Here is a 15,814-nt window from a genome sequence, read left to right on the forward strand (position 1 = left end):
ACATACCTTGAAGTAATCACAATCATTTGCCCTTTACTATTCAGATTTAAAAAAATACAGTGATGCCATTTCTCCTAAAAGGTTGCACTTGCAAATGAAGGGTCTGAAGAAGGGTTTCGGCCCGAGACGTTGCCTATTTCCATCGCTCCATAGATGTTGCTGCACCCGCTGAGTTTCTCCAGCATTTTTGTGTACCTAGTGAGAGTTTAATGTTTGGTGCAGCAGCATTAGATTATAAAGAAAGCAGAGTGGTATGAGGTAAGAATTGGGTGAGGCTGTGGTGTTGTGAATGTTCATACAGAATAATGTTAAAGTAATGTACATGAATATTAGAGATACAAAGGTGAGTACACAAAATTGGACATTTGTCTGCTGGCTTTAAGTTGTGAAAAGGTTTTAACATGTCTCGATTTTGTACCTCTTGGAAACTTGCACAAAATAAGGTGGTATTAACCATCTTACTCAAATTAACTAATAAATGACACAAAGCACAAGAGCATCTCAGCGGGTCAGGCAGCATCTGTGGAGAACATGGATAGGTGACGTTTCACAGAGTGTTGGAGTAACTCAGCCGGTCAGGCAGCATCTGTGGAGAACATGGATAGGTGATGTTTCACAGAGTGTTGGAGTAACTCAGCGGGTCAGGCAGCATCTGTGGAGAACATGGATAGGTGATGTTTCACAGAGTGCTGGAGTAACTCAGCGGGTCAGGCAGCATCTGTGGAGAACATGGATAGGTGACGTTTCACAGAGTGCTGGAGTAACTCAGCGGGTCAGGCAGCATCTCTGGAGAACATGGATAGGTGATGTTTCACAGGGTGCTGGAGTAACTCAGCGGGTCAGGCAGCATCTCTGGAGAACATGGATAGGTGACGTTTCACAGGATGCTGGAGTAACTCAGCGGGTCAGGCAGCATCTCTGGAGAACATGGATAGGTGACGTTTTGGTTGGAATCCTTTTTCAGATTGATTGTGGTTGGGAGGTGAGGAGGTGGGGGAAAGAAAGCTGTAATAAAGGAGGCAGTAGGATAAAGCCTGGCAAGTAATAGCTGAATACAGGTGAGGGGGGTGGGGGGGTTGATTGGCAGATGAGTGGACAAAGGCCCAAGATACTTGTTCCCTGTTTCACCATCAAATGAACTAACGTTGGGAAAATACCACATGGCAGAATGATAAATCATGGCCTCATGGTGCAACAAAACCTTTGTCCGTTTCATTGATCATTGCTATGGTGAAGGCAGGTCCAATGCTTTCTGCCGTGCAGCCTATATATAAACTGTACCTTTTCCCTTGAGAAATTACTCTTCGAAAAATGTATTTCCCCTCCAGCTAACTATAAGAAGTTAAAGACAGTACAAAATTAAAACTCTGAAGATTATTGAGAGTAGGGCCTAGCTGTGTGACCTGAGCTTGTTGGGAGCTGACGATATGCATTAAGCTTGCATCAGGCCTATTTCTGCCAGAACATTCAGATGTGGGTCAGGCTGGGATGTGCTTGATTCATTTAGAACAAAGATAAAGCAATACAGCACAGGAAGAGGCCCTTTGGCCCACAATGTCTGTGTCAAACATGATGCCAAGATTAACTAATCCCCTCTGCCGACGTGGGATCCATATCTCCCAGCATTTCCATGTGCTTATCTGACTGCCTTTTAAACACCACTATCGTATGTGCCTCCACCACCACCTCTGGCAGTGTGTTTCAGGCACCCACCATCCTCTGTGTAAAGAAAACTTGTCCCACACATCTCCTTGAGATTTTGCCCCTCTCACCCTTAAGCTGTGTGCTGGAGTCTTTGTGAGGGATGTGACCCAGGTTGCAAGGGTTCTTCTCTGTTGTAGAGTTTAAGCATGACCCAGTGCCAGTGACGACATGTAGCATGGACAAATCTTTTTTGGCTTGATGTAGAAACAAGGAACTGCAGATGCTGGTTTACAGGAATGGACACAAAGTGTTGGAGTAACTCAATGGGTCAGGCAGCAGCCCTGGAGAACGTGGATAGGTGACATTTCAGGTCAGGACTCTTCTTCGGACTCAAGAAGTCTGAATAAGAGTCCCGACCCAAAACATCACCTATCCATGAATCTTTTTTGGCTGCTGGGTACACCAATGCTACCATTACCCACACTACAGCGATGTTAGATCAACTCTCCAATCAAAAACAAGGCATCATTTTGCTGTTGGAGGACTGGAGCTGATGAATCACTGAAGGAACTCATTACCTATGTTCAAAAAGCAAAAAAGAATTGGTGGTTTTCACCAACTGGAAATGTTAATTAAAAGATGTTAACCATACAACATAATGAATCAGATACCTGGCTCGGGAGAAAGTGATAATTGGACTGAGGATTGCTTCACCCTGCTGATAGGAGTCTGAAGTCCAAGCAACTGTAGGAGTAACAAACACAAAGTGCTTTAAAGCCAAGAGTAACTCACGGAATTTCACCTGCTTTATCTCACTGTTTTATTAATCTTTTGTTGATCCCTGTTTAACTGCTTTATTGATCATATTATGGCCATGTTTAACCATCATAGCTTTTCTTGCATTCTGGTTCTTTCAATTTATTTCAGTACCTCCCACCTATTTTATTTGCATTTTTGCACGGCTTACAACCAACGTATGTTCACATTGGCTCCTAAATCAAGTACAAATATATGAAGTCAAGAATGTTTAAAGAAAAATTATTTCTTATTGGAGTGCATCTGTTCTGTGTATTCTGAACGACTTCCTTAAAAGTCTGACATTGCAATTCATTGACTCCATTACCTAATGATAATTTTCTTTAAAATATATGAAAACTATAATTTAAAATTTTAATCAGCATTTATAATTTGGGTAATATAATCAAAATATTTAACAGAAAATAATAAAGTAAATCAGGATGGCACAGTGGCGCATCGGGCAGTTGCTGCCTTACAGCGCCACAGACCCGGGTACGATCCTGACCTCGGGTGCTGTCTGTGTGGAGTTTGCACGTACTTCCTGTGAGCACACGGGTTTCCTCCGGGTGCTCCGGTTTCCTCCAGCATCCCAAATAGATGTGGGCTTGTAGGTTAATTGAGTCTGTAATTTACCCCTAGTCTGTGGGTAGAGGATGAGAAAGTGGGATAACATCGAACCAGTGAATGGGTGATCAATGATCCGCATGGACTCGGTGGGCCAAAGGACCCATTTCTATGCTGGATCTTTCCTTTCCTTTCCTTTCATTTCATTTGCAATAGAACATTTTTGATATGTTGCTTTACCTCTTCATATTTTGAAGCTTCTGGGACTGTAATCATCTTGACATTGAGCACATAATTCTTATACTGTCGTCTCCATTCTTCACAATCGTATATCATGGTAGCAATATCTTCAAATATTGCTGCACCCAGCTCCACCTGACAAGAAAGAAATAAAAGTATTTAAAAAACACGCCAAGGAAAATTCAGCAAGGTGGTAATGGCAAAATGCCACAACATACAGGATGTTAAACAGTCGTAAAAAATGAAATTTCACAATGACATAGGTTTAAACATAAAACATTACAGCACAGGTATAGGCCCTTCGGCCCTCAATGCCTGTGCCGAACATGATGCCACATGAAGCTAATCTCCTCTGCCTGCACGTGATCCGTATCGCTCCATTCCCTGCATCTTTCTGTGAACATTCAAAAGCCTCTTAAACGCCACTATCGTATCTGCCTCCACCACCACCCGTGGCTGCACGTTCCATGCATCTCCTTCAATCTTTGCCTCTCTTACCTTATGACGAAGCTCACTAGTCTTTGATTCTTCCACCCTGGGGAAAAAATGGTCTGATGCCTCTCATCATTTAATATACTGTATTTCTATCAGGTCTCCCCTCGGCCTCCCATGCTCCAGAGAAAACAATCAAAGTTTGTCCAACTTATATGAGTGTATAAGCCAGTGGCTTCTACCCTCTAATCCATGCAACATTCTGGTAAACCTCTTCCCCAAAGCCTCCACAGCCTTCCTGTAATGGGGCAAATAGAATTGATAACAATTTGGTTTGGATTTTATTTAGATTATTTCAATGCTTTGGTGAATAGCACGACATCCTCCACCACTGAATAATCTTGAATTAAACTAAATTCAGCTACCATCACAGTGTGAAAACCTGTCATTATGCTTTGGAGATTAACGAATAAAATGAACTCTTGAGCTGGAGGGAAACGGACAGAATGAATGGAGTCAACAATTATTAAATATTTATCAGTGTATTTTTTAAAGCAGCGACAATGGCAAGGTGTGATTATTAGGAATTAAATACAAAGGGAAAAGAAAGCAGGAAACCAAAAAAATAATTGGAGATCTTTAGGCAAACATTACTAGCCATGCAACACTGTAACAAACTTCATATTTAAAATGCAAAAGGCTGTTCCATCATGATGGAAATATTACCAGGGACCATCTAAATTATATTTGAGGATAACTTAATAGATCTAGTGGGGAATAAATCAACAGTTATTCAAATAGTTTGTATTAATGTTCAATTTAAGACATTTTCTGGAAATTAATGAGAAGTTCTTTAAATCTGGTAATATTTACAGCCTCTCATCCATCACGAAACAGGACTGAGGTGAAGACCAATGCATCATTGCGCATGGCATTTCAAGCATTCAACCGAACCTTGTGAAAGAGGTACCGACTGGCCATCCACCGGCATACCCAGCAATTCTCCAACCGGGCACTGAGATCCACCCTGGTCGCGATGCGCCGGCACCAGCAGGACCTCACATCGACACACCCTGAACTTCAGGCCTCACTAACCCATACCTGCAACGGACCCCAATTATATTTCATCCGCCGGAAGATCCACCACCAGGGCATCGGAAATGTCCTCTTTCTTCAGGGAACGGTGATTCCCCTCCGCCACCATAGATGAGGCTCGCACCAGGGTCTCATCCATACCCCGCAACACTGCTCTCTCTCCCCATCCCCGCACTCGCAACAAGGGCAGAGTCCCCCTAGTCCTCACCTTTCACCCACCAGCCGGCAAATACAACAAGTAATCCTCCGCCATTTCCGCCACCTCCAACGTGACCCCACCACTCGCCACATCTTCCCATCTCCCCCTATGTCTGCCTTCCGCAAAGACCGCTCCCTCCGCAACTCCCTTGTCAATTCTTCCCTTCCCTCCCGCATCACCCCCTCCCCGGGCACTTTCCGTTGCAACCGCAAGAAATGCAACACCTGTCCCTTCACCTCCCCCATCGACTCCATTCAAGGACCCAAGCAGTCGTTCCAGGTGCGACAAAGGTTCACCTGTATCTCCTCCAACCTCATCTACTGCATCCGCTGCTCTAGATGTCAGCTGATTTACATCGGGGAGACTAAGCGGAGGCTGGGCGATCGTTTCGCCGAACACCTCCGCTCAGTCCGCAATAACCTACCTGAACTCCCGGTGGCTCAGCACTTCAACTCCCCCTCCCATTCCCAATCCGACCTCTCTGTCCTGGGTCTCCTCCATTGCCAGAGTGAGCAACAGCGGAAATTGGAGGAACAGCACCTCATATTCCGCCTGGGTTGCTTGCGTCCGGATGGCATGAACGTTGAATTCTCCCAGTTTTGCTAGCCCTTGCTGTCTCCTCCCCTTCCTTAACCCTCGAGCTGTCTCCTCCCATCCCCCCGCCCTCGGGCTCCTCCTCCTCCCTTTTTCCTTCCTTCTCCCCCCCACCCCCCATCAGTCTGAAGAAGGGTTTCGGCCCGAAACGTCGCCTATTTCCTTCGCTCCATAGATGCTGCTGCACCCGCTGAGTTTCTCCAGCATTTTTGTGTACCTTCGATCTTCCAGCATCTGCAGTTCCTTCTTGAACACATAGTACATCACAATGTCTGTGCTGAACTTCCACACTTTCAGTCAATTAAATCTGAATCATATATTTTCTTGAATAGGTGCCGACAGGTCTTCCATTATTTAGGTTTAGGTTTATTAGGTTTATCACGTGTACCGAGCTTTGTTGTGCATGCTATCCAACCCAATCGGATATAGTGTCATAGAGTGTCATAAATGCGATCAAATCAAACTCAAGTACAATAGGTGGAGCAAAGGAGAAGATACACAGTGCAGAATATAGTTCTCAGCATTGTAGTGCATCAGTTCTGGAGACAATGTCCAATGTCCACAATGGGGTAGAGGTGAATGAGACAGTATCCTAGCTTACGGAAGGACCATTAAGAAACTTGATAACTGATGGTAATAAGCAGTTCTTGAGTCCGGTGGTGTGCACTTTCAAGGTTATGTATCAACTGCCCAATGGAAGCAGGAAAAAAGAATGTCCAGGGTGGGACAAGTTTTTGATTATGTCCTCCAGAGATACTGTCTTACCCACTGAGTTACCCCCAGCACTTTTGCTTTGATTATGTTGGCTGCTTTCCCAGGCAACATGAGGTATAGATGGTGTCAATGGCAGGAAGTCCGGTCAGTGTGATGGACTGGGCTACTTCTGCAACTCTCCGCAATTTCTTGTGATTTTTGGCAGAGTTGTTCCCAAAGGAAGCTGTGATGCAAACTGACAGAATGCTTCAGTTAATGATTAAGTACTGAAATTCTCCAATATTTTTCAATTATAGTTTGAATTTGTTGTGGGCACCTACCGGCAAAGTTACGCATTAGAAAGTTTAAAGATTTAAAAGTGGATTCAGCTGTAGATTTAGAAGCAATAAAATGGATGCTTTCACCTTTCTCCTATTACACTAACAATGTTTTTGCCCTTCTTCCATAACACTGGCGAGATAACAGCACAAATACATGAATATTTATATCATAGATATAAACAATCAGAAGAATGTTCAGACAACGGTTCTTTCCCATTGCTCTACTGATTGCAATGTACAAACAATAGATGAACAAGGTCAAAAACAAGAGTGCTTGAATCTGCAGAAAAATAGCTTATTTAGCATAACCATATATGGGCTAACCTTTCCTCTCTCAGAAGAACCTGTCAATCTTAACAGGCAAGAGGCTGTACAATGCTCTGTAAGATAAAGTATTGCTGAATTAGGGTATAAATATATCTGCTTGAACATTACCTCTTTGTGTGGGGACAGAGTGACTCTGTATAGTCTGTATTTTACATACTGTAAGCGACGGCCATGCCCACCTAGGCGAAATAAAGATTTTACTACTTGATTACTAATTTTTATTGCATTTTGAGTTGATACTGACCTTTGTATCATCAGTCCAATCTTCTGGTAACATATCCTCTCTCACAGTACACTGGAGTCTGGCAATATCAAACAGTTTAGATCCAAGAATTCCACTATTCAGAACCGGCTCCAAGTACTTCCAAAAAAATTCCAGACTTCTGATGGCCTTCTCTTTCTGCTCTATCTCTGCTTCAGTAACTACAAACAGCAATGATTTTGAAAGAAATGTGTTATACATGTTCTTAAGGATACTTTACATTTGTGGTGGTGTCTAATCGCACTCCCCACCACTCTTAAACACATCACTCCACACTTATCAGGATTACAATACACGGGGCTTTTGGTTAAAAAAAAAAGACACAAAGTGCTGGAGTAACCCAGTGGGTCAGGCAGCATTTCTGGAGAACATGAATAAGTAACATTTTGGGTCGGGACCCTTCTTCAGACTCTCTGCCTGACCCGCTGAGATACTAGAGCATTTGTGCCTTTTTTTACTAACCAGTAATTGCAGTTTCTTTTGTGGCCATTTGGTAAATCCGTTTCCAAAAAAGTTACATTAATATTCTGAGCAAACTGAACATAGAGTCATGGACTCGTAATCATGCTGCAAATAAACAGTTTCTTCCACACATGCTGACCATACAGTTCCTATCAATACTAATCCCATTTACCAGCACTTGGTCTGTAGATGATTATGCTTCGGTGAGTCAGTGTGCATCTAAATGCATCTTAAATGTCGTTGAAGTACCTGCCTCCATTTTCTCACCTTGGATTCCAGAATGCAATCACCCTGTGACTAAAATACATTTTTCCACAAATCCCCTTAAGTCTGTGTCACTTTACATCTCTGCCCTATGGACATAGACACCTTTGTTTTGGTGGAAAGTTTCTTACGATTGTTGGACTTCATTCCTTGGAGCGTGTGAGGCTGAGGCTGAGGCTGATGAGGCTGGGGAGATGCAGAGTCTTTTATGCAGGGTAGGGGAATCAAGAACCAGAGGACATAGGTTTAAGGTGAGAGGGGAATGATTTAATAGAAACCCAAGGGGCAACGTTTTCCACGCAGAGGTGCCAAAGGAAGTAGTTAAGACAGGTACTATAACAACATTTAGAAGATACAGTATTTGAACAGGTACATGATTAGGAAAGGTTTAGAGGGATATGGGCCAAACGCCAAGTAGGTGGGACTATGGTAGATGTGGCATGTTGGCAAGTTGGGCCGAAGGGTCAGTGCCGTGCATGCCCCGCATGGGTAGTTTACACCCCGATGGTATGGGCATTGAATTTTACTATGTCAGATAACCTAGCGATGTTACAAAACTTACCTTCAGCGGCGCTGCAGTTCTCCCACTGGCCGTGTGCGCGACTTTAGGGGGGGGACAGGATTAAAATCGAGTTTTCTACTGCCTGTGAACTACGAAGGTGGATTTCCTAGGGCTGCTAGCTGCTAGCTGCTGAAGAAAAATCGATCCGACTTCCGTTCCCAATATTTTAAATCGCGAGACAATTTAATAATTTGATTAAAATAAAAAGTGATTTTTAACGCCCTCAATGCCTACAACGTGACGGATCGCATGAACGGGACAAAATAACGGGTAAGTCGTATATTTTACATATGAACGTGCTTCTTGGGATGGCTTTAATCAAATTTTACGTTGCGAAAATGTGATTTGGGCCCCATACGAACCGGCAGTGTTTTTGCTGCCGATATGGAGTTCAAATTCATTGCAAATGCAACGTTCCAATCGATCGTGTTCCAAAAAAACCCACTCGCAAGATGATTTAAATGCTCTTTTTTTTGGACAATCATGTCATAAGAGCATCTTTTTTAATTTTAATTTATCGTCTACATTTTTGTGTTATTTTTGTGTCATTGTCTACCCACAGTCAATATTTTTATACTAAATATCAGTTTTAGTCCCATGTATTGTGCACAAAAATAATAATTTAAATTATATTTAGTGGATGTTTCTTGATTAATTTATGGGAATTAAACATCAAATTCCTTCCATCTGGCATATGAATTCATGTTAGTGAGTTTTAAAAATCATGTTATATTGTGAATTCTTGTGTGAATGGGATTAGTTTGTTATTTGGATACTTAGGCTATTTAAAAAATATATCCTTTTCTTAAGAAATGGAATCTACAGGACATTCTTAATGGGAAAGTAGTGGGCAGAAAGGCATGTCATGCGTGGTTTGAAGAGCAAAAACTTGTAGTTTACAATGCCAAATTTGAAAAGTTGAGGAAAAACAAGGTGTACAGAGTTGCTTATTGGTTACAATCTGAGGAGTATGATGCTACTGATTATGATATGCCAATGTACCAGCTAGCAACTGATCTTCTCCATAAAGACTTGGTCTATTGCTAGAAATTTTAATTTATTTACCTATCTGTTATGGACTTACAGCATATATTACAATAATATTAAAGTTCTGATCTTGAGAATATCACATTTTTGAATTTTCAAGGCAGTCTGGGTGTTTATTACTATTTCTGTCACAACGGTCAATTTTGTAATTGACTACAATTAGGTAATTAACTAATTATATGCTTTAATTTCAGGTCATCCAAGTAAGATGTTTTATATTTGTTTCAGAATGCTTCAATCTACTATAACTGAAAATTTCATTCAGTTCTCTTAATTTTTAAGAAAGTTATGGGCTTTTGACTGTCCTCGATCACAACTTTTGTGTTAAGTCAATGCAAAAGCAATAGGGAACAAGATGCTAATTTCCGAGTATGAAAATGGCCATAACATTTTTAATACTGAAGATATGAAAGTGAATTATGTGTCAAATTTCTTTTTATGCTTTATCTGATGGGATAAATTGTAGACTTGATTTTTTAAATCTCAAAATGGTGTAACATTACTAGATAACCTATCCCTACGAATAATAAATCCTATTAATCAGACAGATCTCATCTGCATCTGACATCAGAAAGGGCAACAAACAGACCTTCAAGTATCTCAGGGAGTTGCTCCTCAGGTTCAATAATGTCTGTTTTCGGAGGGTTCTTATTCCTTTCATAACTGATTTTTATTACAGCAGCTATATCAATTCCTAATTCTCCCAAGAGGAGGAGGAGCTGAAGATTTTGGAAACCTTGGATGATGATGTAGCGATGAGGACCATCATCAGGCTCGTCATCTATAAAGGAAAAAAATGTTATTGTGACGGCAGCTCTTCCTGTCTGATCTCATATCATGCATCGTTTCCTTCAATTGCAGGACAGATATTGCAGCAGAATGTTATTGGACTAATCATTTTGAGGTGTAGGAAGGAACTGCAGATGCTGGTTTACAACAAAGATCGACACAAAAAGCTGGAGTTACCAAGCAGGCCAGACGGCATCTCTGGAGAAAAGGAATAGGTGGCGTTTCGAATCTAGACATTTCTTCAGACTGAGAGTCGGGGAAAGGGAAATGAGAGATATATACAGTACCCGGAGAAATGAATGGAAGATATGCAAAACACAAAGATAATCAAGGAAATGTGGAGCCCTTAATGGCCCATTGTTGGCTGTGGGATAGGTGACAATGAGTATACAGACAGAGGAATTCACAGGATGACGGTAAAACTAGTACAATGACTAGGGTTGGGGAGGGTTGAAGAGAGAGAGGATGCAAAGGTTCCCATGAAGTGAGAAATCAATGTTCATACCAGTGGGGTGTAAGCTGCCCAGGCAAAATATGAGGTGCTGTTCCTCCAATTTGCAATGGGTCTCACTCTGACAGTGGAGGAGGCTCAGGACAGAAAGGTCAGTGTGGGAATGGGAGGGGGAGTTAAGGTGTTTAACAACCGGGAGATCAGGCCTAGGCAGACTGAGCGGAGGTGTTCAGCGAAACGATCACCGAGCCTGCGCTTGGTCTCGCCAATGTATAGGAGTCCACACCTGGAACAGATGATACAGTAGATGAGGTTGGAGGAGGTGCAAATGAGCCTTTGTCTTACCAGAAAGGACTATCGGGGTCCCTGGATGGAGTCGAGGGAGGATGTATAGCGACAGGTATTGCATCTCCTGCGGTTGCAGGGAAAAGTACCTGGGGAGGGGGTGGTTTGGTTGGGAAGGGACGTGTTAACCAGGGAGTTGCGGAGGGAATGGTCTCTGCGGAAAGCAGAAAGGGATGGAGATGGGAAGATGTGCCTAATGATGGGATCCCGTTGTAGGTAGCGAAAATATCAGAGGATTATGTGCTGTATACGACGGCTGATGGGGTGGACGAGGTGTGGACTGGGGGGACTGTCCCTGTTGTGACTGAGGGGAGGAGGAGCAAAGGCAGAGCTGCGGGGTAACGAGGAGACCCGTGTGAGGGCCTCATCTATGATGGAAGAGGGAACTCCTGTTCCCTAAAGAATGAGGACAGATGTCCTGGTGTGGAACACCTCATCTCGGGAGCATAGACAGAGGAATTGGGAGAAAGGGATTTGGAGGACTGGATTAATGATCAAGAGCTGCCTACAAATATGTTTGGGCAGATGGGGAATTTAAATTCAATTAAATAGTTAAAACTGAAATTAAAATAGAAAATCGTCTGGTTCACTAATTTCCTTTAGTTTAGCTTTCTGAAATGGGTTAGAAATCAAGTTGCGGACACAAGGAACTGCAGATGCTGGCTTACACAAGAGGACATAAAGTGCTGGAGTCTTTACTTTGACAGGATTGCACACAAACTAAAGTATTTCACTGTACCTGGATACACATGACAATAATGAACTAAACTAAACTAGGCTCAGCGGGTCAGGAGAACATCTCTGGAGAACATGAAGAGGCAACATTTTGGGTCGGGACCCTTCACCAGACTCAAAACGTCACCTATCCATGTTCTTCGGAGATGCTACCTGACCCGCTGAGTTACTACAGCACTATCAGTCTGAGGAATGGTCTCAAAACATCTTAAAACCAAACCAAACAAATTTAAATTCTAACCAAACAAGTGTCCCAATGCATCATCTGTCCATTTCTTCTACGGATGCTGCTTGACCTTCTGCATTCCTCCAGAACTGTATTTTGCACAAGATTTGCACAACAGCATCGGCTGTCCTTGCACCTCCAATGCAGTGACTTAGATATCCCAGTCTCAATACACCCCAAGGATGAAGAGTGATTTGCAGCAAAAAAGAAAATCCATATTTTGAACTACATTCGGGTTATTTTCCATTGATGCTCAGTGTTACTTTTCTACACTGCATATAATTATGAATGGAGACTTACTAATGCATCTATCTATAACCTCCACTTCACCCCGCTTCAATAGTTTGGTGGTCTTTTTGGGTACTGGTGGTTCAGGAGATTTCCTTTCCACTTTGGCCTTCCCTTTGCTTGCAGACTTTTTGTCAGCTTTTTTCTTGCCAGCACTTTGTGAGATAGTTGTCTCTTCCTCTCCTGGAGCCTGTGACAAGAAAAAAGGGAAATGGATTAAAATTTCAAAATGTCTTTGACACCAGGGCGATCATGGTGGTGCAGCGGTAGAGTTGCTGCCTTACAGCGAATGTAGTGCCGGAGACCCGGATTCGATCCCAACTACGGGTGCTGTCTGTATGGAGTTTGTATGTTCTCCCCGAGACCTGCTTAAGTTTTCTCCGAGATCATCTGTTTCCTCCCACACTCCAAAGATGTACAGGTTTGTAGGTTAATTGGCCTGATGAATGTAAAAATGGTCCCTAGTGGGTGTAGGATAGTGTTAATGTGCGGGGATCGCTAGTCAGCGCGGACCCGGTGGGCCGAAGGGCCTGTTTCCGCACTGTATCTTTACACTAAACTAAATGAAACCAACCCAGATTATTATAAAGCTCTGCCACCAACATGCAGCAAATTATACCAAATTAGTCTGCAGAAGGGTCCCAACCCAAAACATCACCTATTCCTTTTCTCCAGATGCTGCCTGACCCACTGAGTTACTCAAGCCTCTGCAGTTCCTTCCTACACCAAATGACACCTCCTGTATCTATCTATATATTACTAAAACGCTCATCTTGTTTTTTTTGCGTGTGTGCATGTGCATGATATTCCAAAACCTCGCCAAAACGGTACACAATAGCGCTACAATATTTGGCCCACCTTACTCACCATTGTCCTGTGATGTAACAAAAACAAATTTAGTTCGGATTGATGTTATATTTTACGTTATTGACATTTTAAACTTTACAAAAAATACTTTTCAAACCACTTTTCCACTTGCACTGCTTGTCAGCCGCATTCATAGACATCACAATGACTTCACAATGGGTTCCCGAATCTCGTTTACATAATAAATCACGATTTAAAAATTACCCTCAGTTTTAACCAAATGTTTCTGATTTCATTAACGGCTAATATTGTGTTATGTTATTTTAAAGAAAAATCCCGATTTTCGTTATGGGGGAGGGGGGTGGGTTGGGTGGGATAGGGGGGACGTCTCATTAAAAAAAAATTGTGATTTTCATTGTGTGGGGTGGGATGGGATAGGGGGAGGTGAGTGGGGGAGCAGGGGGATAGAGGGAGAGGAGAGGGGTAGGGAAGGAAGAGGGAGGGGAAAGTGGGGGAGGAGAGGAGGGAGAGTGGGCGAAGAGGGGGGATGGAGAGGAGGGGTGGAGTGGGGGAGGTAGGGAGTGGGGGGTAAAGGGAGAGGAGGGCAGTGGGGAGGTGAGGAGAGAGAATGGGGGAGTTGGATAGGAGGAGGTGAGGATTCGGGGAGCAGGGAGATAGGGAGGGGAAAGGGGTTATGGAGGGAAGGAGGGAGTGACTGAGGGTAGGGGAAAGGAGAGGGAAGGAGAGGTGAGGGAGGGAGTGGGGAGGGGAGGAGGAGAGGGGAAAGGAGAGGGAGGGTGAAGAGGAGGGGCGGGAGTGCTGGGGGATGAGGGGGAATAGAGGAAGATAAGGGTAGGAAGAGGGATGGCGAGGCGCAGTTGATGGAGAGTTGCCATGACTCGCGTCACAACAGGAACCCCTCAGCCGCGTCTGCGCAGTGGGGGGTTATGGGTGAGTGGTGGAATATTATGTTGGGAAAATGGGGCCCAACGGGTCCAACTTAGTCTAGTATTATATATGATTCAATAAATGCAAGTGAGATTTAGAAACAGAAATATTTTTCATGTTAAATTAGTTGGAGTAAGTTATCACTTTGATTAATTGATTGAAAGGTACAGCCTGGAAACAGGCCCTTCGACTCACTGAGTCCATGTCGAACATCGTTCACATTAGTTCTGTTATCCCACTTTCTCACCCACTCCCTGCACACTAGGAGCACTTTATAGATTCAAGAGTCCAGAGAGTTTAATTATCATATATACTGACATGGAACATTGAAATTCTTACTTGCAGCAATATTAGTGTAAAAACAAAACAAAAGCCCAAAGCCCCAAGACAGTTCATACTTTGAAGGTTAGTTGGTGTTTGTGGAGTTGGTTTTTAGGAATAAGATGTTCCTGAATCTGGAGGTCATGATATTCAGATTCCTAAATCTTTTTCCCAATGGCAGAAGTGAAATGAGAGGTCCAGGGGTGTTGTGGGTCCTTGACGATGTTGGCTGCCTTTTTGAGGCAGCGCCTCCCATAGATTCCTTCAATGGTGGGGCGTTCATTACCTGTGATGGACTGGGCAGTCCACCACTTTTTGGCACACCCTTGTAGTCCCTTTCCTCCTGTATCCGTCCCCCTGGCTTTACATGTCATTCCTCCTCTTCTCACTTTATCCAACACCCTTTTGTCTCCTTTTCATTCCTAGTCTTTGTCACTTACTCCTACCATCTGCTAATCAAGCACCCCTCACCTACCAGTTGCCGCCCCCACGTTTCCAGCTTTCTTCTCCTTTCTACAATCAGACTGACGAGACCCGACCTGAAACGTCGCCTGTCCATTCTCTCCAGACGTGCTGCCTGACCCACTAAGTTACTTGAGCACTTTGTTTTTTATTTAAAAGATAAATCACGTTGCGCATGACTGCTTAGTCATAGTGCTCTTTCGCCCAATTTGCCCATGATGACTAGGATGCCCCTTCTACACTAGTCCCAACTGCCTGCGTGCGGCTCATATCCCTCTAAACCTTTCCTATCCATGTACCTGTCCAATGATACATACTTGTGATGCAAATTGCTCACATCTATATAATTAAAAGTCTGATCTTAACCACTTCCTGTCTGCGCTGTATATTGATTTTAGAAAAAACGCTACCCTGTATTGCTGATTTCTGGCCATCTTACTCACAGTCCTCCTCCACTGAGCCAACCTTGAGGATTTTTCCCATCGATGAAAAATAAAAAAGTTATGTGTTTAAAAAACCTTGAGATCAGCTGATTGGTCCTCTCGCCTGTCAATTACCGCGATGAAGGTAACACCCCTTCCTGGGGGGGGGGCAGGACTATGAAATCCCGGATGCCTGGACGTGAGTCAGTCACTCTGCAAGATTGCAAGGGAGAGGCCACGACTGTCATTCTAAGCTGTGAATCAAGCTGTGAATCAGTCTGCAATGCACTTGCAATAAATAATTTGTTAGCCCTTAATGACAATGCCGTGAGCTGTTTGGCCTGCTGCACTGCCTGTGCTTGAAAGTGCAATGCTTAATTGGAAATGAAATGAAATGGTAATGCCATGAGTTGTTTGGCCTGCTGCCCTGCCTGTGCTTGAAACTGCAATGCTATATTAGGTCCAACTGTGTTTGGAAGGAATAAATGCTTTATTA

The 15,814-nt window shown here is 43.3% G+C and overlaps 1 protein-coding gene across 1 annotated transcript in view; it reads right to left on the bottom strand.

Moving 5' to 3' along the window:
* The window catches only part of spag17 (sperm associated antigen 17), a 224,565-nt gene that overhangs the window by 188,649 nt on the left and 20,102 nt on the right, over positions 1-15,814 (bottom strand). Inside the window, exons 7-11 of the mRNA XM_033033446.1 lie at positions 12,371-12,548; positions 10,114-10,305; positions 7,172-7,350; positions 3,247-3,381; positions 2,316-2,388 (exon numbers count right to left, since the gene is read on the bottom strand). Of these exons, the coding sequence (XP_032889337.1) occupies positions 2,316-2,388; positions 3,247-3,381; positions 7,172-7,350; positions 10,114-10,305; positions 12,371-12,548 (757 nt within the window). The remainder of the gene's footprint in view (positions 1-2,315; positions 2,389-3,246; positions 3,382-7,171; positions 7,351-10,113; positions 10,306-12,370; positions 12,549-15,814) is intronic.

The sequence above is a fragment of the Amblyraja radiata genome, chromosome 14 (genome assembly GCF_010909765.2).
Source record: "Amblyraja radiata isolate CabotCenter1 chromosome 14, sAmbRad1.1.pri, whole genome shotgun sequence".
NCBI lineage: Eukaryota > Metazoa > Chordata > Chondrichthyes > Rajiformes > Rajidae > Amblyraja > Amblyraja radiata.